Here is a 25,599-nt window from a genome sequence, read left to right as displayed (position 1 = left end):
ACGCGTGATCAGGGGTGTATTCATTCCGCTGATTCTGTTGAAAAACCTTTCTTATTTGGAAGCAAATGGAACAAAACGGGGATAAACATACCTGAATTTGTCCAATAGAAACTCTCGTTTGCAACTGTTGGACTAATGGTTACACCCAATATCAGCTAGATGCAGGCAAGAGTTTGCAAAAGGCGGTATTGAATGTCACTGTCTGTCCATGTGTCACTGTCTGTCACCTCAAATTTGTCTCTCGACCTGTGTGCACCAACGTTGTAAACTTTTATTCATAGGTTGTAGCAGCCTCATGATTGGTATAGGGGAAATGTGAGTATCATGTAGTAGCCTAAACCTATTGCTGTTACATTGAACTGGGTGAATGGAATATGAATGAGAGTCATCCAATATGCTGTAATAGAAATAAGGCCAGGGTCATGAAAAAAAAAAATGCGCACACTTTGGAGAGGTGTGTGGTCACTTGGAGACACCAGTTAGTCCTCTCACTCAAACCCTTGTCATTTTGTTGTCTTATGTTGCACCTACCCCACATTTTCCAGGAAATGTTACTGAATATATCCAGTGTATCTTCAGATTTCGTGATCAACAAATGCGGCGAAAAGTACAGTAAATGTAAAATGCACATAAAATCAACAGTGCCATGTTTGGATTCAGTCTTGTGTCAGGTGAACTGTTGTGTACTCACCTTATCTCCAAACTGTTCCCTTTCAATTGCTACCATGGTTATGCATTTCATATTTCTTCTGTAAGAAACATTTCAATTTAGCCCTATCCATATAGGCCAATTCCCACGAGTGTAAAGAGTTAAACAGTTCACTGTGTATTTTGTTAGTCTTAGAAAATAATATGATCCGAATACTAAAGTTTCCCTTTACACAAATACAACTTCACACGTCTTCCACAACAGTTAAGTCCACCACATTAATTTGAATGAATGGTTTGGTGTTTACCAAAGTGTCCAACCAGTGCAGCTCCTATGGTGCGTGTGGTGCCAGTCAGGTGGTGGCTGATGTTTTGAGACAGGAACACCGGGGTGGAGTTATCCCTGGACGTGATTCCCATCTGAAATAGAACACACCGAAGACAACATACAATTTGTTACACTCTCAGTACTGACAGGACAACCCTGGGCCCTATATTTTTCTGATCAGGTATTGTCAGGACATCCCTGGGCACTACATAATTTGTGTCCTACTTATCAGCCCAAACAACCACAAACAGGTACCCCAAACAGTTACCCCAAACATCCACAAACATGTACCCCAAACGACCCCAAACACCGCAAACAAACACAAACCATAGAAATAGAATGAATAGAAATGGCGTCCCCATTGAAGTCGATGATGATGGCATAATGGGTGGACTGGTGGCCATTGCGAGTATACCCATAGGAGCAAAGCAGGAAGTAAAAGCAGGAAGTGTACCCATCAATATGTGATGTGTATTTGTTGATTAAAATCAGTTAACATAATTTGAATGAACATTCTACATGACCATGGAAATGATTGCATCACAATACCAGGCAGCCATTGTGAGTGAACCCATGAGTTTGCCAGTCAAATTGCCAGCGTTAGAGGTTCCAAGCCCATTCTATAAATTCAATTGATATGCCAACCCCAAACAAGTACCCCAAATAACCCCAAATCAGAAATATGGGGTCCTATTAATCACCCCAAACAACCACAAACAACCATAAACATGTACCCCAAACAACCACAAACAGGTAACCCAAACAACCACAAATAGGTAACGCAAACAACCTCAAACAACCACAAACAGGTACCCCAAACAACCACAAACAGGTACCCCAAAAAACAGGGAAGAATCCTGCTGCAGATTATGCACGCTGAGGCCACCTGGTCTTCGAACCTCAAAGCGCATGCGTCTCAGATGGTATTCTTGCGTCTCAGTTGGTATGGGTGCCTGTAGTGCTCTAAGGCCCTGGACCAGAGCTATAATCTGTCACTAGCTCTATATATATACACCACCAGTCAAAAGTTTGGACACACTTACTCATTCAAGGGTATTTTCTTTATTTTTACATTGTAGAATAGTAGTGAAGACATCAAAACTATGAAATAACACATATGGAAACATATAGTAACCCAAAAAGTGTTAAACAAATTCAAATAGCCACACTTTGCCTTGATGACAGCTTTGCACACTCTTCCCTCCCCATCTTTATAACAACTTTGTTAATATAACTTGACCATGATAATTGACCATCCAATGTTATACCAACGAGTTTAGCTTCTTCAACTTGCTCAATGGTCACACCCTTCATACACAACTCCAGTTGAGGTTTAGGTCTTCGAGAACATTTTGAACCAAATACAATGCTTTTAGTTTTAGATGTATATAAGACCAGTTTATTATTAATACTGACTGTAACTCCTTAATTAGAATTTCAGTGAGCTCACTGGCTTTGGGTGCTGACATGTAGAGTGTGGAATCATCGGCATACATAATCATTCTAGCTTTGTGTAAGACCAGTGGCCCAAGGCAACTTCCCTGAGGGACACGCACTGTACATATCTGATGTTAAAGTAGCTTCCATTGAAGAACACTCTCTGGGTTCTATTGGATAAATAACTCTCCAACCATGGGATGGCAGGTGATGTAAAGCCATAGCAAGTGAGTTTCTTCAATAACAATTTAAAATTATTTTCTAACAACAGTTTGATTTGAGGTGTGTTCCGCCTCCTCATTAATTCACATAGAAGTAGCCCATTTCACTGTTGCAGACAATTTATGTTTGGCTTTACTGAGCCGGACAAACTTCTCTCTTCGATGAGAGCCCAAGCACTTCCCCAGTATTTCCCCAGATCAAGTATGCAGACATTTGCGCATCTCCAGTCAGAACAAAATCTGCACAGACTTTTTCCCCCTGGCACATTTTCTGGCTGGCGCCCGCATTGCCTTCATTGTTGTTTTCCTTACTAATAATAACTTTGGACATGTGTGCGTTCCTATCAAAGTAAGTACCTTATTACGTTATCATTATAGTCTCTGTATATCATGTTGTCATTTCTACTGTAGCACACCACACCGTATGTATGTATGGAGCATAATGTGTTTACTGTTTTATTTACATATTTTGAAGTACTGGTGACAAATCATGCATTCCGGTTCTTCATAGATTGTAATGGATACATATGATGTGTGTAAAATACTTTTTGGAAGGTTGTACTGATTATGATGAGCTAATCCTAAACTAAATGCCAGCTATGTGTGGCGCCATGTTTGTTGACATCATACAATGCATTCTGGTTTTCACGTAAACGTCTGTCAGACCAAAGATGTTATAACAAAACGAGGTGAAGGGATGGTTCACTCGACTGACTTAGATTGTAATTATCGTTACTCAGGATTGCCAGCTCAGACTCTTATAAACTCCTCCTGTGTTTGCCCCCCATTTATTGATAAATCCTCCATCATAGTAATATTTCCTGCATCATATCTCCCCACAATACCTTCCCCTATTTCTACCCCCCATGGACTTCAAATCTCCCACAAATGAAATGAACCCCCCTAAAATGATTTCACCCATATCTGGCAACCCTGTTTAGCTTTCGCGCTACGGTTAGCAGTGGAGGCTCCTCAGAGGAGGAAGGGGTGGACCATCCTCTTCAATGAATTTTCATAAAAATAAAAAATGGTGAAACTCTAAAAAAGTTATCCTTTTTAGATAAAATAAACTAAATATATTCATATGTCACCAAATAATTGATTAAAACACACTGTTTTGCAATGAAGGTCTATAGTGTCACGACTTCCTCCGAAGCTGCCTCCTCTCCTTGATCGGGCAGGCTTCGGCATTCGTCGTCACCGGCCTTGTAGCCACTGCCGCTCCTCATCTCATCATTCCATTTTTTTTGTCTTGTTTATTACACACACCTGGTTCATATCCCCTCATCAGTACCTGTATAAGTGTTCCCTCTGCCCCCTTGTCTTTGTGTGTGATTGTTTATTGTGGAGGTTAGTTTAGCTCGGTGGAGCTCCATGTATTTTGTATCGCCGGGATATGTCACCCGTGTGCCTTGTAGTTTCCCAGTACGCCTGATTATGCACTGGAGTGTTTGACGCATTGCTGCGTACCGCTGTGCCTTCGGAATAAACCCTTTTATTCTGTGATTTACCCTCCTGCGCACAACTCCTTTCAAATCAATATGCCACATATAGTAACTTCAACAGCACTCTCTGGGGTAGCACCAAGGTGTAGCCAGAAGACAGCTAGCTTCTGTCCTCCTCTGGGTACATTGACTTCAATCCAAAACCTAAAAGGCTTGTAGGCACCCCTTTCTATAGACCTACATGGTAATTATGACCACTTCCGGAGGACGACCTCCACCCAATCAAAGCTTTTGCGGGGGGGTCTATGTGTTTAGAAACTTGGTGAATTGGTGACCTCTGCCTGAGATCAGTTTCATGAAGAAGGATGAAAAGGTGAGAGTGTTCAATACCAACTGGTATCAAAAGTATAGCTGGATAACGGGGAGCCTTTCATCAAGCCACCTGTATTGCTGGCCTTGCTTTTTGGAAAGCCTTGGGCGAAAGGGGTTACAGTGACCTGAAGAACATCGGTCGTTCAGCAAAATGGCAAAACAAAAGCAGGGAGCACATACATGCCCACATCAGATTCAAGCTTCTGGGGAAAAGCCGCATCGATCATGACGAAGGTCTGCGTATTCAAACTGTGTAACACAACGAAAAAGTAAGAAGAAACAGGGATGTTCTCAAGCGGCTTATCAACAGCACTGTGTTTTGGGGCATGCAAGAATTGGCTTTTAGAGGACATGACGAGAGGGAAAGTTCCACCAACAAGGGCAACTACAAGGAGCTTGCAGCGGTAATTGCACGTTACGATGCTTTACTTGCTGAGCATATGGAACTTTTGACTGTCTTTTCTGGGATGTCAAAATCAATTATGAATGATTTGATAACTTCCATCGCATCATCAATTTAAAGTTAGATTAAAGAGAGAGGTTGGCACAGCACATGTTTTTCGCGTGCTCAAGTAGGCTTTCCACTTTCCTCCGTTATTTATTTAGCAAAGATGATAAACACATAATCACTCCGGACAGACCCAAGCAGCTGAACATGAGAGATCTGACATGCTGTATAGGATGAAAACGAGACGATTTTTCATTCTGATCAACTGTAGGCTACTAATGAGAGCAGCTGCATACAGCCTATGTGCCCTGTCCATTTGGTAAAGTAATTGATAACGTTATGCATTTATAGTCCATTTGTGTGTCAGGAGAAAATGTGAATGTGATCAAATTTGGTTTATATTCAAAATTGGGCTGGCTAGGCTGCCTATACGTTTCTTTCCAATCCAAAATTATTAACTGGAATTAATCAATCAACATAATAGTGAAGACATATGTGAGTTACTGTTTTACAAAGTCTACAGTTGCATAGGCCTGCATGACGCAAACATGCATAAAGCAAGCTCAGCCCTGTGAGTTCTATTGTCTATCAGTTGTTGTCTCGGTGTCTGGGTAGAGGAAATCCCCCTCCTAATCTAGTCTAAATATAAACCATATGAACAAGTATAAGGTTGCTGCAGTTTGACAGGGTTTTCATCCCCCCCCCAGGGCCAGGAGTTTTTTTCAGGAGTTTTTTTAAACCATGTGACCTGATTAGGAAAACTGGTTGCCCTTATAAAACCTTTTTACAACTGATTAATCACTGTCATACCTTATAGGGTCCAGAATTTTCCTGGTTAGGTTAACAGATAAGGAAAAACTTCGGGCCCATGGGGGTAATAATTGCCCCACCACTCTGGGACCTATGGTGCCACCAGTCTGCTTGCAATTGTCAGTTATCGTCAGGTATGTGGATGATCACGGCTTTATTCAGGAAAGTTTCTTGGGCTACTTTGATGTGTCAATTGTGCGAGATGCGCAGTCTGTGTTTGACTTTGTGAATTTTGAGATGTCTGAGTTTAACTTCATGGAGAAACTTGCAGTTCAAACCTACGATGGCGCAGCTGTAATGGAATGTACAGTGAGGGAAAAAGGTATTTGATCCCCTGCTGATTTGCCCACTGACAAAGAAATTATCAGTCTATAATTTTAATGGTAGGTTTATTTGAACAGTGAGAGACAGAATAACAACAAAAATAATCCAGAAATACGTATGTCAAAAATTTTATAAATTCATTTGCATTTTAATGAGGGAAATAAGTGTTTGACCCCCTCTCAATCAGAAAGATTTCTGGCTCCCAGGTGTCTTTTATACAGGTAACAAGCTGAGATTAGGAGCACACTCTTAAAGGGAGTGCTCCTAATCTCAGTTTGTTACCTGTATAAAAGACACCTGTCCACAGAAGCAATCAATCAATCAGATTCCAAACTCTCCACCATGGCCAAGACAAAAGAGCTCTCCAAGGATGTCAGGGACAAGATTGTAGACCTACACAAGGCTGGAATGAGCTACACGACCATCGGCAAGCAGCTTGGTGAGAAGGTGACAACAGTTGGTGCGATTATTTGCAAATGGAAGAAACACAAAAGAACTGTCAATCTCCCTTGGCCTGGGGCTCCATGCAAGATCTCACCTCGTGGAGTTGCAATGATCATGAGAACGGTGAGGAATCAGGCCAGAACTACATGGGAGGATCTTGTCAATGATCTCAAGGCAGCTGGGACCATAGTTACCAAGAAAACAATTGGTAACACACTACGCCGTGAAGGACTGAAATCCTGCAGCTCCCGCAAGAAAGCACATATACATGCCCGTCTGAAGTTTGCCAATGAACATCTGAATGATTCAGAGGAGAACTGGGTGAAAGTGTTGTGGTCAGATGAGACCAAAATGGAGCTCTTTGGCATCAACTCAACTCGCCGTGTTTGGAGGAGGAGGAATGCTGCCTATGACCCCAAGAACACCAGCCCCACCGTCAAACATGGAGGTGGAAACATTATGCTTTGGGGGTGTTTTTCTGCTAAGGGGACAGGACAACTTCACCACATCAAAGGGACAATGGACAGGGCCATGTACCGTCAAATCTTGGGTGAGAACCTCCTTCCCTCAGCCAGGGCATTGAAAATGGGTCGTGGATGGGTATACCAGCATGACAATGACCCAAAACACACGGCCAAGGCAACAAAGGAGTGGCTCAAGAAGAAGCACATTAAGGTCCTGGAGTGGCCTAGCCAGTCTCCAGACCTTAATCCCAAAGAAAATATGTGGAGGGAGCTGAAGGTTCGAGTTGCCAAACGTCAGCCTCGAAACCTTAATGACTTGGAGAAGATCTGCAAAGAGGAGTTGGACAAAATCCCTCCTGAGATGTGTGCAAACCTGGTAGCCAACTACAAGAAACGTCTGACCTCTGTGATTGCCAACAAGGGTTTTGCCACCAAGTACTAAGTCATGTTTTGCAGAGGGGTCAAATACTTATTTCCCTCATTAAAATGCAAATCAATTTATAACATTTTTGACATGCGTTTTTCTGGATTTTTTTGTTGTTATTCAGTCTCTCACTGTTCAAATAAACCTACCATTAAAATTATAGACTGATCATTTCTTTGTCAGTGGGTAAACATACAAAATCAGCAGGGGATCAAATACTTTTTTCCCTCACTATATCTGCAATTTGTATTTACAGCTAAGTCCCCTCCTGTTCCCTGGTTAAGAGGTGATGACCACTCCACTACCATTGTCAACTCTCTCCTGACATGAACTGAAGCCACGTCTCATGTGCTCGCTCATCCACTGGCACATTGAATGTTTCCTCTCCAAGCACTGTGAGTACCCTTATCAATTTTCTCTCATTACTGTACGTAGAGTCAATCACATACACAAAAACAATCACATTATTACACATCAATGATTTTACTCCTTGCTTGGACTAACTCATTCTTAGCTCTTTTGTCTAACTGTGTAGTGTGTTGTGTTATTGTTTTTTTCTTCCCAGTCAAATCCTGTCCTGCACTGAAGTCTCCTGTAAGTCGCTCTGGATAAGAGCGTCTGCTAAATGACTAAAATGTAAAATGTAAGTCAAGCCTCTGAACACCTCAACTCATGCCTCATACCCTCATTCAATCACTGCTGTGATCCCTTCCCAACACTGTGGAACTAGCCCTCTCATTCCCATTCCCTATATTAAATGCTTTATGTTAAAATAAATAGTCTTTGACGATTTTTGAAACACACTTTGTTGTCTCCGTGCGTTCCGCACCTATACCGTGGGTCTCCCATCCTCCTCAATTTTTCAAGTCACCAGCCTCCCCTGAAGGTTAGTGTAGGCAGTAGGCTTGTATTTGGGGTGATGATCTGTGTGGTGATAGCATTTTATTTGCTTTGTGATTTGTCAAAAACTGTAAATGACTTGTCAGGTCATGTGCTCTGGTTATTGTATACACTGTAACAAGGATATCGAAGATTTGTAATAGGCTGAAAAGTGGCCAAAATAAGTTCAGCCATCATTGACTTTGTTTATTTGCATATTATAGTGATTGTCATTCTGGGATTAGGGAGTTCTCGCTTGTCAAACAAACATGGCTGTCATCATAAAAAATTTAGTTGATGTTAGCTTAACTGACACGCATCTCTTTTCTAAACAATATTACATTTCTTCCTCACCAGAGACGTGGTACATTGTAAACAAGTCTAGCTATTAGGTCGCTAACTTATTTTAAAAAATTTTGTCAGCGCAACCTGTTATTTAGACTGGTTTGTGGTTGTGGATGTGTTCCGTGTGATGGTTGGATGATAAAGTTAGCGTTTATCTTTTACAATAAAAAGTGAAATTGAGTAATAAAGTTGTAAATACCTTTATTTACCATCAGTACAAAACATTGTTTCAATGCTTTTCAGACAACAATGCTGTTTAGACGTGTATGTTGCATCATACGTTCTGTTGCTTCTGTTCCAGTCACATATTTGCGATGCTACGCTGCAGGGACCATTCAACAATGATCACAAATAAGTGATCATACGCGTCAAAAGAGTTACCCAATCTTCTGTCATCAGACACAGTCAACTTAGTGTATGTAAACTTCAGACCCACTGGAATTGTGATACAGTGAATTCTAAATGAAATAATCTGTCTGTAAACAATTGTTGGAAAACTTACTTGTGTCATGCACAAAGTAGATGTCCTAACTGACTTGCCAAAACTATAGTTTGTTAACAAGAAATTTGTGGAGTGGTTGAAAAACGAGTTTTAATGACTCCAACCTAAGTGTATGTAAACTTCCGACTTCAACTGTATGTGTCAATATCGCAAAATGTACTTGCTAACAACCTGTTGTCATATTCGCGTGGCTGTTGTCATCAACCAGAAACCGGAAACAGGGTATGCTGTCATTTGACTTTTCAACGTTTTTTTAAACTTCATTACTCAAAATGACAGTGCCGAAACGGACACGACTTTTCACTGTGAAAGGTGATATCTATGTTGGTTGGTGATACGGATTCGGACACGTCTTTGCACTTTGAAAAGCGACGATGTCGAGGTGAGTGAAATAAGTAAACAGCAGATTTATGTTTGGTGTTGTCGATGTTTGATGCTGTGAAACTTGGGGAATAGCTCTCAGATTGTCATGATAACTTGGTTGGTACAGGCGAGCACATCAGCGGTGGAGCTCAAATGATTGCTCTCTGTCTCATGGAAATAGTTAAAGTGTTTAGCTGTTTATAGTCAGATAACTAGTTGGTTGTTTTGTCTTGTTTCTACCAATGTAATGTATATGGAAATGGCCCAAGCTGCTTCCTAAGTAGTTAGTCTGTCAGGCAAGAAAAGTTGTGTTTAGCGGTAAATTTGGGCTTCACTCACAAAGCGTCAACATCAGCTGTCAGTTTCACTAGCTAGCCATACAGACAAGTAGCCACCGAAATGAAGGCTAGATTAATTAGTGTTTATCTGTTGGACTTAGGTTATGGTTTGCATGTTTGCTAGGTGCAGATATTCATAAGATATACATTGCCTTGTTTTCCTATTATTTGACATCTTAGTTGTGGTGTTAGGGTAGTAGATGCCCGCGCAGTGGAGCTCATATGATGAGTTGGGTATTTGTTTATAGCCAGCTAACAAGTTGCTTGTTTTGTCCTGTTTCTACCCATGCAATTCATTTGGAAACTGTCCCAGCTTTGTAACTAATCAGCTAACATTGGTGAACTCTGTAGTTAGTCTGTCAAAGTAGGCTACTATTTCTACATTTTGTGTCAGGCCTGGTCTGTACTAAATCTAATTGAGAGAGGTTACCTACATGTTCAAATAGTCTCTGAATAATTGTTTACATTTTTACATTGTTACAGAAGTAAAAATCGTTGTAAATCAAACATGTTTAATTGTTTTGTTATTTATATGTCAATAATATTTATAAATATATTATCCTTGGTACATTTTGATAGGGGGTGTCTTTACACAATGGAAGACAAAATGAGTGTTTTCCTATTGACATGAATGTGGTGTCAACCTTTTAAGGATCGGACCCTTTTTTCCAATTTTCGCCTAAAATGACTGCCTGTAGCGCAGGACCTGAAGCAAGGATATGCATATTCTTGATACCATTTGAAAGGAAAAACTTTTGTGGAAATGTGAAATTAATGTAGGAGAATATAACACATTAGATCTGGTAAAAGATAATACAAACAAAAAAACATGATTTTGTTTATTTGAAAAAAAATCAGTTTAGGCGCAATTAAGATTTTGGCCACTAGATGGAAGCATTGTGTGTGCAAAGCTTCAGATTGATCCAGTGAAGCATTGCAATACTGGACTATTTTGTATAAAGTCTGCCCAAATGTGCCGAATTGGTCAGTTGATACATTTTCAAGTACATAACTATAGAGAACATACAAAAATGATATGGTAATACAAAATGTAAGTTTACACACTCACAGGAATGTCATACGTGATTGATCATTAGCTTATACACTAACTTTCACACATCTAGATGGCCAGGCAGGGTGGGTGTGGAGCCAGAGACAGCAAGGGTTCAAACTGTAGAACCCAGTTGTCACGCCCTGGCTCTGGGGACTCTGAAATGTTGAGCCAGGGTGTGGATTTTCTATGTTTAGTTTCACGGGGTAGCTTCTATGTTGTGTTTTCTATGTTTTGGGTTTTGTTCTAGATCATATAGATCTATGTTGGTCAGGGTGGTTCCCAATCAGAGGCAGCTGTTGCTCGTTATCTCTGATTGGGAGCCATACTTAGGTAGGCTGTTTTCAGCTATTCTTTGTGGGATCTTGTTCTGATTTGGTTTGTGTTATACCGTAGACGTCACGTTATCGTTGTTGTTTTGATCGTGTGATCATTCTAAATAAATAATATGTTCACCTTCAACGCTGCGCCTTGGTCCGCTTCATCATGTGTCAACGATCGTGACAGAAGATCCCACCTCGACTGGATCAAGCAGCGTGACGAGGAGAGAGGATGGACGTGGGAGGAGATGAGTGCGAGTCTGGCAAGAGGGATGGAGGCTTTGGCCACGGGTAGGAGTGAAGCCCATAAATTTTTTAGGGGGGGGCTAACGCCGTGGACGACGGGGCAGCAGGAGGACGCCAGGTTACGGGAGTCACTGGTCACCAGGGGGAAGGAGGTTGTAGAGGCACGGCGAGAGGTACTGGCGTGTGTTGCCAGTCCGGTCCGGCCTGTTCCTGATCCCCACGTAGGGCCAGTGGTGTGTGTTCCCAGTACGGTCCGGCCTGTTCCTGCCACTCGCACCAAGTCTACGGTGCGCGTCGCCAGCCCAGTCCGGCCCATTCCTGCTCCCCGCACCAAGTCAGGGGTGCGCTTCGACAGCCCGGCTCGGCCCGTTCCTGCTCCCCGCACCAAGTCAGGGGTGCGCTTCGACAGCCCGGCTCGGCCCGTTCCTGCTCCCCGCACCAAGTCAGTGGTGCGCTTCGTCAGCCCGGCTCGGCCCGTTCCTGCTCCCCGCACCAAGTCAGTGGTGCGCTTCGTCAGCCCGGCTCGGCCCATTCCTGCTCCCCGCACCAAGTCAGGGGTGCACTTCGACAGCCCGGCTCGGCCCGCTCCTGCTCCCCACACCAAGCCAGTGGTGTGCGTCGTCAGTCCGGCACGGCCCGTGCCTGTTCCCCGCACCAAGTCAGGGGTGCGCTTCGACAGCCCGGCTCGGCCCGCTCCTGCTCCCCACACCAAGCCAGTGGTGTGCGTCGTCAGTCCGGCACGGCCCGTGCCTGTTCGACCGGTGGCTGGTCCGGCACCGGTCAGATGCTTCACGTCGGAGCTAGAGCAATCCGCTCCACCAGTGTTCAGTCCAGCTCCGGCCAGCAGGGCCAGACCGGACCAGGGGTACTGTGGGGGGTTAGAGAGGGAGTGGGGATCATGCCCAGAGCCGGATCCGCCGCCAAGGCGGAGTGCCCACCCGGTCCCTCCCCTGTGGTGTTCTGTTGGCGCGGTCGGAGTCCGCGCCTTTGGGGGGGGGTACTGTCACGCCCTGGCTCTGGGGACTCTGAAATGTTGAGCCAGGGTGTGGATTTTCTATGTTTAGTTTCACGGGGTAGCTTCTATGTTGTGTTTTCTATGTTTTGGGTTTTGTTCTAGATCATATAGATCTATGTTGGTCAGGGTGGTTCCCAATCAGAGGCAGCTGTTGCTCGTTATCTCTGATTGGGAGCCATACTTAGGTAGGCTGTTTTCAGCTATTCTTTGTGGGATCTTGTTCTGATTTGGTTTGTGTTATACCGTAGACGTCACGTTATCGTTGTTGTTTTGATCGTGTGATCATTCTAAATAAATAATATGTTCACCTTCAACGCTGCGCCTTGGTCCGCTTCATCATGTGTCAACGATCGTGACACCAGTTCCTACATTTGAATATAAAAATTGATTTTGTCAAACAAAACTATTCTACATTTTATCTCTGGGACCCTCAGGATGACAAATCAGAGCAAGATTACTGAATGTAAGTACATTATTTACCTTCAGAGGTGAATGTATCAAACAAGTTGCCGTGATAAGTTTTTTGTTGTTGTGCACTCTCCTCAAACAATATCATGGTATTTTTTGACTGTAATAGCTACTGTAAATTGGACAGTGCAGTTAGATTAACAATAATTTAAGCTTTCTGCCCATATAAGACATGTCTATGTCCTGGAAAGTTTGCTGTTACTTACAACAGTCATGCTAATCACATTAGCGCACTTTAGCTCAACCGTCCCGTATACGGGACACCGATCCTGTAGAGGTTAAAGAAGAGGTTGTGCTCTTTAAAACTAAGTTAACTTGTAATTGTCCTTTATTTAATTGTATTTAATGTCTGTTTGTTTGAAATATGTGAGAACATGAGCTTTAACTTGAAAATTCTCAGTAAGCTACAGCAGCATTCTAGAATTCTATTGGGGTCTAAAGGGTTAACTTCTTCTCTGAAAATAGCATTGTATTTGGTCAAACACAATTCTCTCCATCAGTTTACTAAGAACAGGCAGCAAACCCTAGACCCACTTCAATTTGCATAGCGCCCCAACAGATCCACAGATGATGCAATCTCTATTGCACTCCACACTGTCCTTTCCCACCTGGACAAAAGGAACACCTACGTGAGAATGCTATTCATTGAGCCCGGACTTGAACAAGATCGAACATCTCTGGAGAGACCTGAAAATAGCTGAGCAGCAACACTCTTCATCCAACCTGACAGAGCAGAGAAGAATGGGAGAAACTGAACTATCACATTTACATAACTATTCAGACCCTTTACTCAGTACTTTGTTGAAGCACCTTTGGCAGTGATTACAGCCTCTAGTCTTCTTGGGTATGACGCTACAAGCTTTGCACACCTGTATTTGGGGAGTTTCTTCCATTCTTCTCTGCAGATCCTCTCAAGCTCTGTCAGGTTGGATGGGGAGCATCGATGCAGAGCTATTTTCAGGTCTCTCCAGAGAAGTTAGATCGGGTTCAAGTCCGGGCTCTGGCTGGGCCACTCAAGGACATTCAGAGACTTGTCCCGAAGCCACTCCTGCGTTGTCTTGGCTGTGTGCTTAGGGTCATTGTCTTGTTGGAAGGTGAACCTTTGCCCCAGTCTGAGGTCCTGAGTGCTCTGGAGCAGGTTTTCAACAAGAATCTCTCTGTACTTTACTCCGTTCATCTTTCCCTCGATCCTGACTAGCATTCCAGTCCCTGTCGCTGAAAAACATCCCCACAGCATGGTGCTGCCACCACCATGCTTCACCGAAGGGATGGTGCCAGGTTTCCTCCAGACGTGACGCTTGGCATTAAGGCCAAAGAGTTCAATATTGGTTTCATTAGACCAGAGAATCTTGTTTCTCATGGTCTGAGAGTCCTTTAGATGCCTTTTGGCAAACTCCAAGCGGGCTGTCATGTGCCTTTTCCTGAGGAGTGGCTTACATCTGGCCACTCTACCATAAAGGCCTGATTGGTGGAGTGCTGCAGAGATGGTTGTCCTTCTGGAAGGTTCTCCCATCTCCACAGTGCAACTCTGGAGCTCTGTCATCTCCACAGTGCAACTCTGGAGCTCTGTCAGAGTGACCATCAGGTTCTTGGTCACCTCCCTGACCAAGGCCCTTCTCACCCGATTGCTCAGTTTGGCCAGCTCTAGGAAGGGTCTTGGTGGTTCCAAACTTCTTCCATTTACTGTAAGAATGATGGATGCCACTGTGTTCTTCTGGAACTTCAATGCTGCAGAATTTTTTTGGTACCCTTCCCCAGATCTGTGTCTCGACACAATCCTGTCTCGGAGCTCTACAGACAATTCTTTCGACCTCATGACTTGGGTTTTGCTCTCACATGCACTGTCAACTGTGGGACCTTATATAGACAGGTGTGTGCCTTTCCAAATCATGTCCAATCAATTGAATTTGCCACAGGTAGACTCCAATCAAGTTGTAGAAACATCTCAAGGATGATCAATGGAAACTGGATGCACCTGAGCTCAATTTCGAGTCTCATAGCAAAGGGTGTGAATACTTATCTAAATAAGGTATTTCTGTTTTTTATTTGTAATACATTTGAAAAATGTATAAAAACCTATTTTCACTTTGTCATTATGGGGTATTATGTGGAGATTTATAATAATTATTTCATTGTTTTATCAATTTTAGAATAAGGCTGTAATGTAACAAAATGTAGAAAATGTCAAGGGGTTTGAATACTTCCCGAATGGACTGTTTACTGATTGTTTAAAGCGAACTACCAAAACTATTGCTGATGGTGTACCTGAACAATCAAAATAAAATCTATTGTAAGCCCTGTTCAGCAGGTATAGCCAGATGAGAGTTGTGTCTCTGGTAGCTTACTTTTATTCCAGTAAAACATGCTTTTCAACAGTGCATAGATAACAATAACCTAGAAAATCACATAGGTTGTCACAACTAATAAAGCATAATATTGCGCAAGCCATTTAGCATTTCAATGCTGAAGGTGCCACACAGATATGCAAGAAACAGGCCGCCTACCTCACGTTGGTCAGAGCACGAAGCTGGGCACAGTGCGCAGTTTGACTAGGCTACTGATATTCCCTAGGGTTGTTCGGGATGCAAAATGACTTGAAGATCAATGACTGTCAACACAACTACATACTTAGTTCGACACTGAAGGACAGGACGCATCAGTTTACACAAAAGATTAGGCATTTTTCAGTAGGTAGAAAGAAAGTACCTTGAGCAAAATCAACGATTCGTAACGTTTGAATCGATGCAGTCATATCTTAAACATTTGAATCGGGGACCGATGTGTATCGGTGAATTACATCCCTAGTAAATATGTGAACATATTCATTGTATGTTGTTACAATTGTTTCTTGTTCTAGACTTGAAATATTGGGCTCTGTCTTTTTACTCCATATCGAAGATTCTTTCTGTCATCAACATGAGGACCTTTTTGAATGATGTGTGCCTGCGCCAGTTGTCGGACCAACCAATCTGTGCTTCGCTTAGCCTAATTACTTAAACGAGAAGCAGCCGTTCTGGAACCAAGAAATTCCGGACTCCCTTATCAGGTTAAGAGAAGCCGGTTATGTTCAGGGAATCCTGAATTTGTTAAACCATCTTTCTGGAATACCCGCCAGGTGGCCTCAGCGCGCATAATCTGCAGCTGGATGCTTCTCATTGTTTGTGGTTGTTTGGGGTATATGTTTGGGGTTGTTTTAGGTTGTTTGGGGTACCTGTTTGGGGTACCAGTTTGGGGTTGCTTAGGGTACCTGTTTATGGTTGTTTGGGGTGATTAGTAGGACCCCATATTTCTGATCGGGCATCATGAAGACAGCACTGGGCCCTCTGTACCTCTTTGGCGATGAGACGGCAGTCCACCTCGTTGTAGCTTTCTCGTATCTCTGCTACCGTGGTTAAAGTTGCTACAGCCGGGTTGATGCCAAATGAGATCCTCTCCTCCGGTACCAGCCTGAAAGGGAGGGGGTCTGTGCCAGAGCCTGGAGGAACACATAGAATTACAGAACTACATTGTGAGACACAAATTCTGGTCAAACTGTCATTGGTAACACAACTGACTCAAATATGTTTCTGTGTTTCTGGTAACACAACTGACTCAAAATGGCTGGCATATAGTCAAGGTCATCATGAGATGATTCTGATACATTAGAAGGGGTCGTAGATGCTAAAGTTAAGAATCATAATGCATTATACAGTATCTGCAAGCTTTAAGTAAATTGACTACATGGTCTTGAGTCCATGGCCCAGGTAATGATCAGACAAACACCTGTGTTGCGTAGAGCCAGGTAGTTTCCCAGGTAGGCAGTTCCCTGGTTGTAGATTACCCCTACAGCCCCTGGACTCAGCACTTCCTCAAACAGGTAGATGGGCCCGACGCGCCACACCAACGAAGCGTGCTGTTTCCATAGAGACGGCGTTCCAATGAAGGCACACACGTCAATCACCGCTGTGGGTTCCATGGAGACATACTGACCCGGGAATGGTTGGATGTACAGCATCTGACAGCGAATCAGAACACATAGAGAGTTCTCTGAATTTTTACAGCACAGAGTGAGTAAGGGAGTAGACAGTGCTTCAACCAATGACATGAGCTACGATCATCTTTCAATGTAAAATGGATGAATTCACTCTCTCCTGCTCCAGTACCTTTGCTGCTCCCACCAGTTTCCCATTGAGGTGGGCCATGACCTTGCAGCTCTTCTTCACGTCCTTCGCCATGACAACGGCCAGATGGTGCCACTGACCTGGGGTCAGCTGACTGGAGCATTTGAACCTCAGAGAGCCTGGCAGGGGGCTGGGGGTCCGCACCTCTGGCTCCATCATATCTGGCAATCAATACATCAATCAATCAATACAGCAATCAATCAATCACAGAAGGAGTTGCAGTCCAGATCAAAGAGTAATCAACTAAAATGACAAAAATCCACCTTTTGCTAAATCTTTCTAAAATTAGGTCATTCAGAGCAATCGTAGACCCAATCCCAAATTGACCCCTAGACCACTTGTGGATATCTGAGAGGATTTGACAGGTGTAAGTAATAATGGTAATCTCTCTTCCTTGCCTTGTCATAAAATAGGAGGAAGTTGTATCATAATGTTTATAACAATCAAATCCTTTCACATTTCCAAGTGCATAGGGCGTAGGGCAGGGGTCTCCAACCTTTTCTAGCATGAGAGCTACTTTTAAAAAATGTTGCGAGCTACCAATTTTATCACTTTCCAATAGGCACATTGTTCTCTTCTCCTCTAACCTGCAACTCATCCCTGGGTCCTTGGTGTACAAGAGATGTGCTTTCTGTCAATATACCTGGAAAAATTATGGTTGATAAACATTACTTGGCATGACAGGCCCCATAAAATTATATTTGGTATTTTCCCAAATTATTTTTTCTCTGTTGGATTTTTCCTGTTTTGGGATTTTTTAATATTACAAATATTCATAAAGAAACAACGAAAATTGATGTTCTGAGTCCATGTCAATGCTTAAATCACATCAGAAGACATTTATTAGGTCTGTAAAAAGTGTATAATTCCCCCTTAATTGCACATCTAGCAAGAGAGGAATGTGCCGGTCTAGAGATGTTTCTGCTGTTAGGCCTACTGCTGCAGCGCATGTCATGGCAGAGTTAGCAAAACAATGGCCACCCAATTGAAACAAAGAATAATGATTTATAGTTCTGTCAGGTAAGCCTACTTTGTAGTTAACATTTAACTGAGAAGGTTTTTGGGAAAAGTCTTTCTGTCTACTCTACCCACAAGACGTTATCATAAGCATCGCTAACTGGCTGCATATGGAATGATAGACAAACTCGCGCACCAAACAGACAGAGAGGGGCAATACTGCTGGAAATTAATTGGCAGATATTGGCAGATATTAAGCCAATAGTAGCTAACCAGGGTCGGAAAATGTTAATGTGGCTTTGATTGGACAGTAGCCGGGAGCTTTATGTTTATGACAGTTTGTGATGGAAAAATGCATGTACTTTCAGAATTGATTGCGAGCTACTCATACGTGGACTGTGAGCTACTGGTAGCTTGCGATCTACATGCTGAATAACCCTGGCGTAGGGTCTAGAGCAATGTTCCCTCAAACTTTTTGGGGCACTGAGCAAATTTTAGGTCTTGTGAGCGGAAACTTGAACATTGTGAGAATTTTGTGCAACTTCCGGCGTGCGTTTACAGTGAACACTGAGGCTGTACCCTTACAGTTTTAGACAGTAGCCAATAGGCTATTGTGGCTATTTGAGCATAATGGAGTTCTACCAACAAAACCAATGGAGCAAATCCCATAACATTCTCACATGGAAATAGCTTTTGATTTCTATAATATAGCCTACAGTAGCCTATATGTGACTAGTTTCAGGAAACTAGGCGTATGTCGCACATCACTACTTCACAGGAGCTGCATTTGAACGTAAACATTTATTTTTTATCAAAATGTGTTTTTTGGCAGAAATACCTTCTGGAATATGTGAACTTTCATGTGCCTTAATAACAAACTTGTATTCCATCCATAAATATGAATACAATTGTTACATTACGAGCCTAGTTGGTTTAGCCACGGAAAAAAACAGGAACCTTCCCACTAGCCATGATTGGCTGAGACAATGAATGGGCTGGACTTGCCGGGAGATGAGTTTAGGTTGGTCTGCCATATAGGATGCTTTGGTCTATAACGTGAGCTGTTCAGTATGTGTTGACAGTCCTTTCTAACGCACCATAGCTAACATTAAGTGTATGATCTGTGTAGTAATATTATTCTAATCAGAAAACCATTTGCATTGCTAGTTATAGCCTAATGTTAGCTAGCTAACATTGAACCTAGTTTGTTAGCTTTAGCTACCTGAAGATTCATACTACAGCTATGACAATGTTTGTATTGGTAGTAGTATGAGTTGGGATTGTGCCGGTTCATTGTTTAGCTAGCTAGCTACATGTCTAAACAAAAGACTCCACTTCGGCCAGATTATTACATGACCCGTCAAATTAGCCAGGTGTGTCTGGGGGTGATTACGGCCATCTATTGTATTTCATGAACATGTGTACATGTCTAGACAATAGTGACCCATCCACTTAGCTAGATGCGGCTGGGGGTGGTTATAGCATTTCCTTCACATGACCCATCAACTTAAACAAGTGTGTCGGGTAAGCGTCATCTAATAATGATAAACTATTTATAAACTATTTTTATCTGGAAACTTTCTGTTTTTGATATTGCTACTATGCAAGTAACCACTTCACCGTACCGTTTACACCTTCTGTATCCTGTGCATGTGACAAATAAACTTAAATTGTATTTGATATAGCGTGTGTTTACCACATGGCCTCATGTAAATCCTTAAAGAGATGGTTGGGGCTAAGGCTTAAGAGGGTGTGAATGATGCTGAATGGGTGTAGACAAAGAAGTGCTCTCCAGTAGGTGTACCAAACGTTCAAGGGCCATTTTCTCAAAAGTGGGGTTACAAGTTTATCAACTTTCAAAGCAGAATTACTTTCCCATTGTTCCTCAACTGCAGTGTATGATATACAATTTTCTAGCTCTGAGTCTCTACTTTTATCCAATGTAAAAAAAAAAAAAAAGGTGCTACATTAGACTGAATCGAGGCGGTTGGTCACATATTTTTTTACATTTTAGTCATTTAGCAGACGCTCTTATCCAGAGCAACTTACAGTTAGTGAGTGTGGTGTTCAATGCAGGCCTACATTGCATGAGACTTTTACAAACTTTTTTACATTATGAAGGGCTTGACATTAATTAATGACTTTTTACTTGGTCTGTAACACCATGGGCCAAATAGGTGACTGTAAATTGCATTGTATTGGGTTGTATGATGCAAGAAACCACTTTACAAAATACAATTAATTATTATAACCATACAAAGAACTAGACAATGTAGGCTACCCATCTGCCTATTGGCTTATTCACATATTTTGAAATGTAGCCTACACGTTTTGTGCTCTTTTAGGAAGCAGTAATTCCCCATTGCTGATCTATAAAACTGGGCTAATAACTCGCTAACTAGCAAAGAATATCAACAAATGCACAGATGCGCAGCTCTGATCTGAACTGATCTGAAAAGCATGATTGAAAGACCGCTAGTGGGCTACCCCAGCCAATACAATTCTACTCCGTTGCGCTCTGGCTCTGCCTAAAACAAAATCAGACTCAATCTTGCAAAGTTAGATTTGTTTTGGTTTGTTGCATTGAAAAGCAGTTGATATAACGTTGATTCGATCACAGAAAAAACATTTATCTATATAGTGCAAACTAATGGTTCTGCGCGGCATGGCATTTCTTCTGAGTGGTAGCCCTTGAAGTGCTTGCACGCGCGCATCTTAGCGGGAACATTGTTCTAGAGCACGTGTTAAATTCATTCCATGGAGGGCTGAGTGTCTGCGGGTTTCTGCTCCTCCCTTGGACTTGATTGATGAATTGTCACTGATTAGTAAGGAACTCCCCTCACCTGGTTGTATGGGTCTTAATTGAAAGGAAACACCAAAAACCAGCACACACTAGGCCCTCCATGGAATGAGTTTGACACCCCTGATCTAGAGGTTGATTTGAGATTGGTGTATTTTTGAGTAAATAGCATATTGTGCCAAAGAAAGCATTACAGCACAGGTTTAGGTTATTCCAATGTCCCTTTAGCATGTCTTTACCCAGGAATGTGAATGGCTCCTCCTCGGTGGAGATGACCAAACATCCATCGCTGGCTGAGATGGAGACAGACAGACAGACGTACTGCTGTTCTGCACGGGACATATGGCGCACCACAGATAGCAGCCGGAGCGGGTGGGAATCACAGGCCGAACTGAACCTGCTGATCAGGAACCAGCAGGAATATGTCAGGCCTGCTGCCGGAGGGAAACCACGACAGTCTGGTTGAATGGAAGAGGAGGAGGAGAGAGGAGAGGGGACAAGCAGAGATAAAGTAAACATAGGTCATACAGCATTTTCAAAGCAAATCCAAGCAAACAAGTAAAATAGTTAAACATACAGTTGTTAAAAGTAAAAGGTAGTTGATCCAGTACTAGGTGAACTCCCTCCCCTCCTGTCTTACCTCCTCCTATTCCCCCTGTTGGGATGGAGTCAGCATTGACACCTTTCACTGTAGCCAGGGATGGTAGAAACAGACAGCTAAAAGCACACACACACACACACACAGACAGACATGCACACACACACAGAGACACACGTCAATGTCAAATTAACGGTGTGCAACATGACATTTCATATGACAATGACCATAGAAGTTGGCAAGACAGCACAAACAGATCTGGGATCAGGCAAATGAATCATTGGAATCCTATGGAAACCTACCAGAACCCATCCCACTTCTAATCTACCCAGTACAGTGGACTCACCCATAGCCGCTCTCACTCATATCAAACTCCACAAAGGCCGGAGAGGTGGAGACTCGGTGCGGTCGGAAGCTCCTTGGTGACGTCATGGAGACCAGGCTAATGATTTGGTGCAGGGGGAGGGGCTGGCCGACAGGAGAGTCAATAGGAGGCAAGGAGCTAAGCAGGCTAAAAGAGCGTTTAAATGTCTTCATGATGGAGCGAGTGGTGGTCTCACTGTCTGTAGAGCTGTCTGCCTCCTCTGGGCTTTGGCCTGCAGAATTAGATTAATTATACGATTACCTCTGTAGCTCAGCTGGTAGAGCACGGCGCTTGTAACGCCAAGATAGTGGGTTCGATCCCCGGGACCACCCATACACAAAAATGTATGCACGCATGACTGTAAGTCGCTTTGGATAAAAGCGTCTGCTAAATGGCATATTATTTATTATATTATTATTACAACCATGTTTATTTCATTAGTAATTACAGAATTACATGTAAGGACTACATACAGTATAGGCCTATAGTTAAAAGCTACACTTTTTGTAACACAGATGTGCAACATTTCAAATGCTGTCTGCTTCCGCTAGACCAGTGTTTCCCAAACCTCTCTTCGAGTACCCCTAGCCAGTCCACTTCTTTGATGCATTCTAGAACTAGAACAGCTGATTCAAATGGTAATCTAATCATCATGCCGTTATTAGTTGAATCAACAGTGCTAGTGCTGGACTCAAATTAAATGGTTAAAATCAGATAAAAGTTCTGTATCTTTACCCTTGGAGAGAGAAAGGGTGCATTGTGGGTTGGATTCTGGAGCAGAGGTGGCAGCAATTTTGTTAGCTTGGCACATCAGAGGATCACTAAGACACAGGAAACGCCTGTAGAAGAACGAAATAACAGGTTAGATAACATTCATCAAGCTTTGATTTTGGGGTGAACTAACCTTTTAAAATACAAAAAAGATTCCTCAACGGTGGGTAGTGAGATCAACACAGGGACAATGTTTTAAAACGTCTTGCATCAGAAAAGGAAATGTGTGTCAAGATAGTCCCTCCCCGTTTCAGTCAATTTTCTGCCATTTGGTGCCTAATTAACACACCCAAGCTTGGTGCTACGAAAAGCAGCTGACCTGAGGTCTATGTGTGAGATGGAGTGTGAGGAGATTTTCTCCAAGATGCGTGTGTCAGGCAGGTGTAGTGGGTGGTCCGGCCTGAGCAGGGTGCTTCGACAGTGGGTTAGTAGAGTGGACACCAAACCCCCCTCGCAGACAATCTGCCGGTTCTTCTCTGACTTTACCATCACCTGGAGGTGGTGGGCTACTGAGTACTGGACCTCCACTGACAGCTGGGAGAGAGGAGGAGTAATGAAGAATTGAACTGAACCAAATTGAGTCAAATTCAAATTAGATGATTCCTGCATATGACAGCAAAGCAGTCTTAGAAGATAGGAGCTATGACTAATCCAATTGAACTGAACTGAGTTGAATTACAATTAATTAATTTCTGCATAATATGAAAGAGCAATACAGCGTGAATTAAATCTAACTGAACTGAGTTGATTCCTGAATTGATTGATTACTGAATCGATTCCTGCATATGACAGAGCAGTGTAGTCGGTCTGCTGATAGGTTACCTGTGGATCCTCTGCAGTAAAGACATGAGGCAGGAGAGTCATGATGACCCTGATGGCTCCAGGATGCAGTATGGTCTGGTCAGAGGTAAACCTGGACCCATAAACATACAGATACATAGTATCACATAGTTATAACATGACTATAATATGAAGCAGTCTGGCTTGGCCTCTGGTACATTGGATACGAGAGAAATTAACACTCATGCAACAATCTGGAATATACAGTGCATTCGGAAAGTATTCAGACCCCTTGACCTTTTCCACATTTTGTTACGTTACAGCCTTATTTCAAAATTGATAGAAAAATACTTTTTTTCCCTTCATCAATCTACACACAATACCCCATAATGAGCAAGCAAAAACAGGTTTTGAGAAATGTTAGCACATTTATAAAAAATTAAAAAACGTAAATATCACATTGACATAAGTATTCAGACCATTTACTCAGTACTTTGTTGAAGCACCTTTGGCAGCGATTACAGACTCGAGTCTTCTTGGGTTTGACACTACAAGCTTGGCACATCTGTATTTGGGGAGTTTATCCCATTCTTCTCTGCAGATCCTCTCAAGCTCTTTAAGGTTCGATGGGGTGCGTCGCTACACAGCTACTTTCAGGCCTCTCCAGAGATGTTAGATCGGGTTCAAATCCGGGCTCTGGCTGGGCCACTCAAGGACATTAAGAGACTTGTCCCAAAGCCACTCCTGCGTTGTCTTGGCTGTGTGCTTAAGGTCATTGTCCTGTTGGGAGGTGAACGTTCGCCCCAGTCTGAGGTCCTGAGCGATCTGGAGCAGGTTTTCATCAAGGATCTCTCTGTACTTTGCTCCGTTCATCTTTACCTCAATTCTGACTAGTCTCCCAGTCCCTGCTGCTGAAAAACATCCCCACAGCATGATGCTGCCACCATCATGTTTTGCCGTAGGGATGGTGCCAAGTTTCCTCCAGACGTAACGTTTGGCATTCAGGCCAAAGAGTTCAATCTTGGTTTCATCAGACCAGAGAATCTTGTTTCTCATGGTCTGAGAGTCCTTTAGGTGCCTTTTGGCAAACTCCAAGCGGGCTGTCATGTGCCTTTTACTGAGGAGTGGCTTCCGTCTGGCCACTCCACCATAAAGGCCTGATTGGTGGACTGCTGCAGATGGTTGTCCTTCTGGAAGGTTCTCCCATCTCCACAGAGGAACTCTGGAGCTCTGTCAGAGTGACCATCGGGTTCTTGGTCACCTCCCTGACCAAGGCCCTTCTCCCCTGATTGCTCAGCTTGGCCGGGCGGCCAGCTGTAGGAAGAGTCTCAGTTGTTCCAAATTTCTTCCATTTAAGAATGATGGAGACCACTGTGTTCTTGGGGACCTTCAATGCTGCAGACATTTTTTGGTACCCTTCCCCAGATCTGTGCCCCGACACAATCCTGTCTCGGAGCTCTACGGACAATCCCTTCGACCTCATGGCTTGGTTTCTGCTCTGACATGCACTGTCAACTTTGGGACCTTATAAAGACAGGTGTGTGCCTTTCCAAATCATGTCCAATCAATTGAATTTACCACAGGTGGACTCCAATCAAGTTGTAGAAACATCTCAAGGATGATCAATGGAAACAGGATGCACCTGAGCTCAATTTTGAGTCTCATAGCAAAGGGTCTGAATACTTATGTAAATAAGGTGTTTTATTATGTTGTTATTTTAATAAATTTGCAAAAAAATATAAAAACCTATTTTTGCAATGCCATTATGGGGTATTGTGTGTAGATTGATGAGGATTTATTTTAATGTATTCCATTTTAGAATAAGGCTGTAACATAACAATGTGGACAAAATCAAGGGGTCTGAATACTTGTTCTAGCAGTGTCTGAATCTTGGTATAGGAAGGCCACCAAAAATTCAGAAATGTCCATCCCGAACTACAACATTTTCCGTCTAGATAGAACTGCCAAAGGGGGTCGAGTTGCAATCTACTGTAGAGATAGCCTGCAGAGCTCTATCGTACTATCCAGGTCTGTGCCCAAACAGTTTGAGCTTCTACTTCTAAAAATCCACCTTTCCAGAAATAAGTCTCTCACTGTTGCCGCTTGCTACAGACCCCCCTCAGCCCCCAGTTGTGCCCTGGACACCATATGTGAATTGCTTGCCCCCCATCTATCCTCAGAGTTCGTACTGCTTGGTGACCTAAACTGGGATATGCTTAACACCCCGGCCGTCCTACAATCTAAACTAGATGCCCTCAATCTCACACAAATTATCAA

General features: G+C 42.9%; 1 protein-coding gene across 1 annotated transcript in view; it reads right to left on the bottom strand.

Moving 5' to 3' along the window:
- Positions 1–25,599, bottom strand: part of wdfy4 (WDFY family member 4) — a 157,554-nt gene that overhangs the window by 96,726 nt on the left and 35,229 nt on the right. Inside the window, exons 16-25 of the mRNA XM_084157490.1 lie at positions 23,365–23,455; positions 22,862–23,076; positions 22,507–22,610; positions 21,754–22,003; positions 21,450–21,526; positions 21,049–21,267; positions 17,035–17,213; positions 16,655–16,886; positions 16,222–16,367; positions 957–1,068 (exon numbers count right to left, since the gene is read on the bottom strand). Of these exons, the coding sequence (XP_084013616.1) occupies positions 957–1,068; positions 16,222–16,367; positions 16,655–16,886; positions 17,035–17,213; positions 21,049–21,267; positions 21,450–21,526; positions 21,754–22,003; positions 22,507–22,610; positions 22,862–23,076; positions 23,365–23,455 (1,625 nt within the window). The remainder of the gene's footprint in view (positions 1–956; positions 1,069–16,221; positions 16,368–16,654; positions 16,887–17,034; positions 17,214–21,048; positions 21,268–21,449; positions 21,527–21,753; positions 22,004–22,506; positions 22,611–22,861; positions 23,077–23,364; positions 23,456–25,599) is intronic.

Source organism: Coregonus lavaretus (assembly GCF_964263955.1).
Source record: "Coregonus lavaretus genome assembly, chromosome: 1".
Lineage (NCBI taxonomy): Eukaryota > Metazoa > Chordata > Actinopteri > Salmoniformes > Salmonidae > Coregonus > Coregonus lavaretus.
This window is presented reverse-complemented; position numbering and strand designations above follow the sequence as displayed.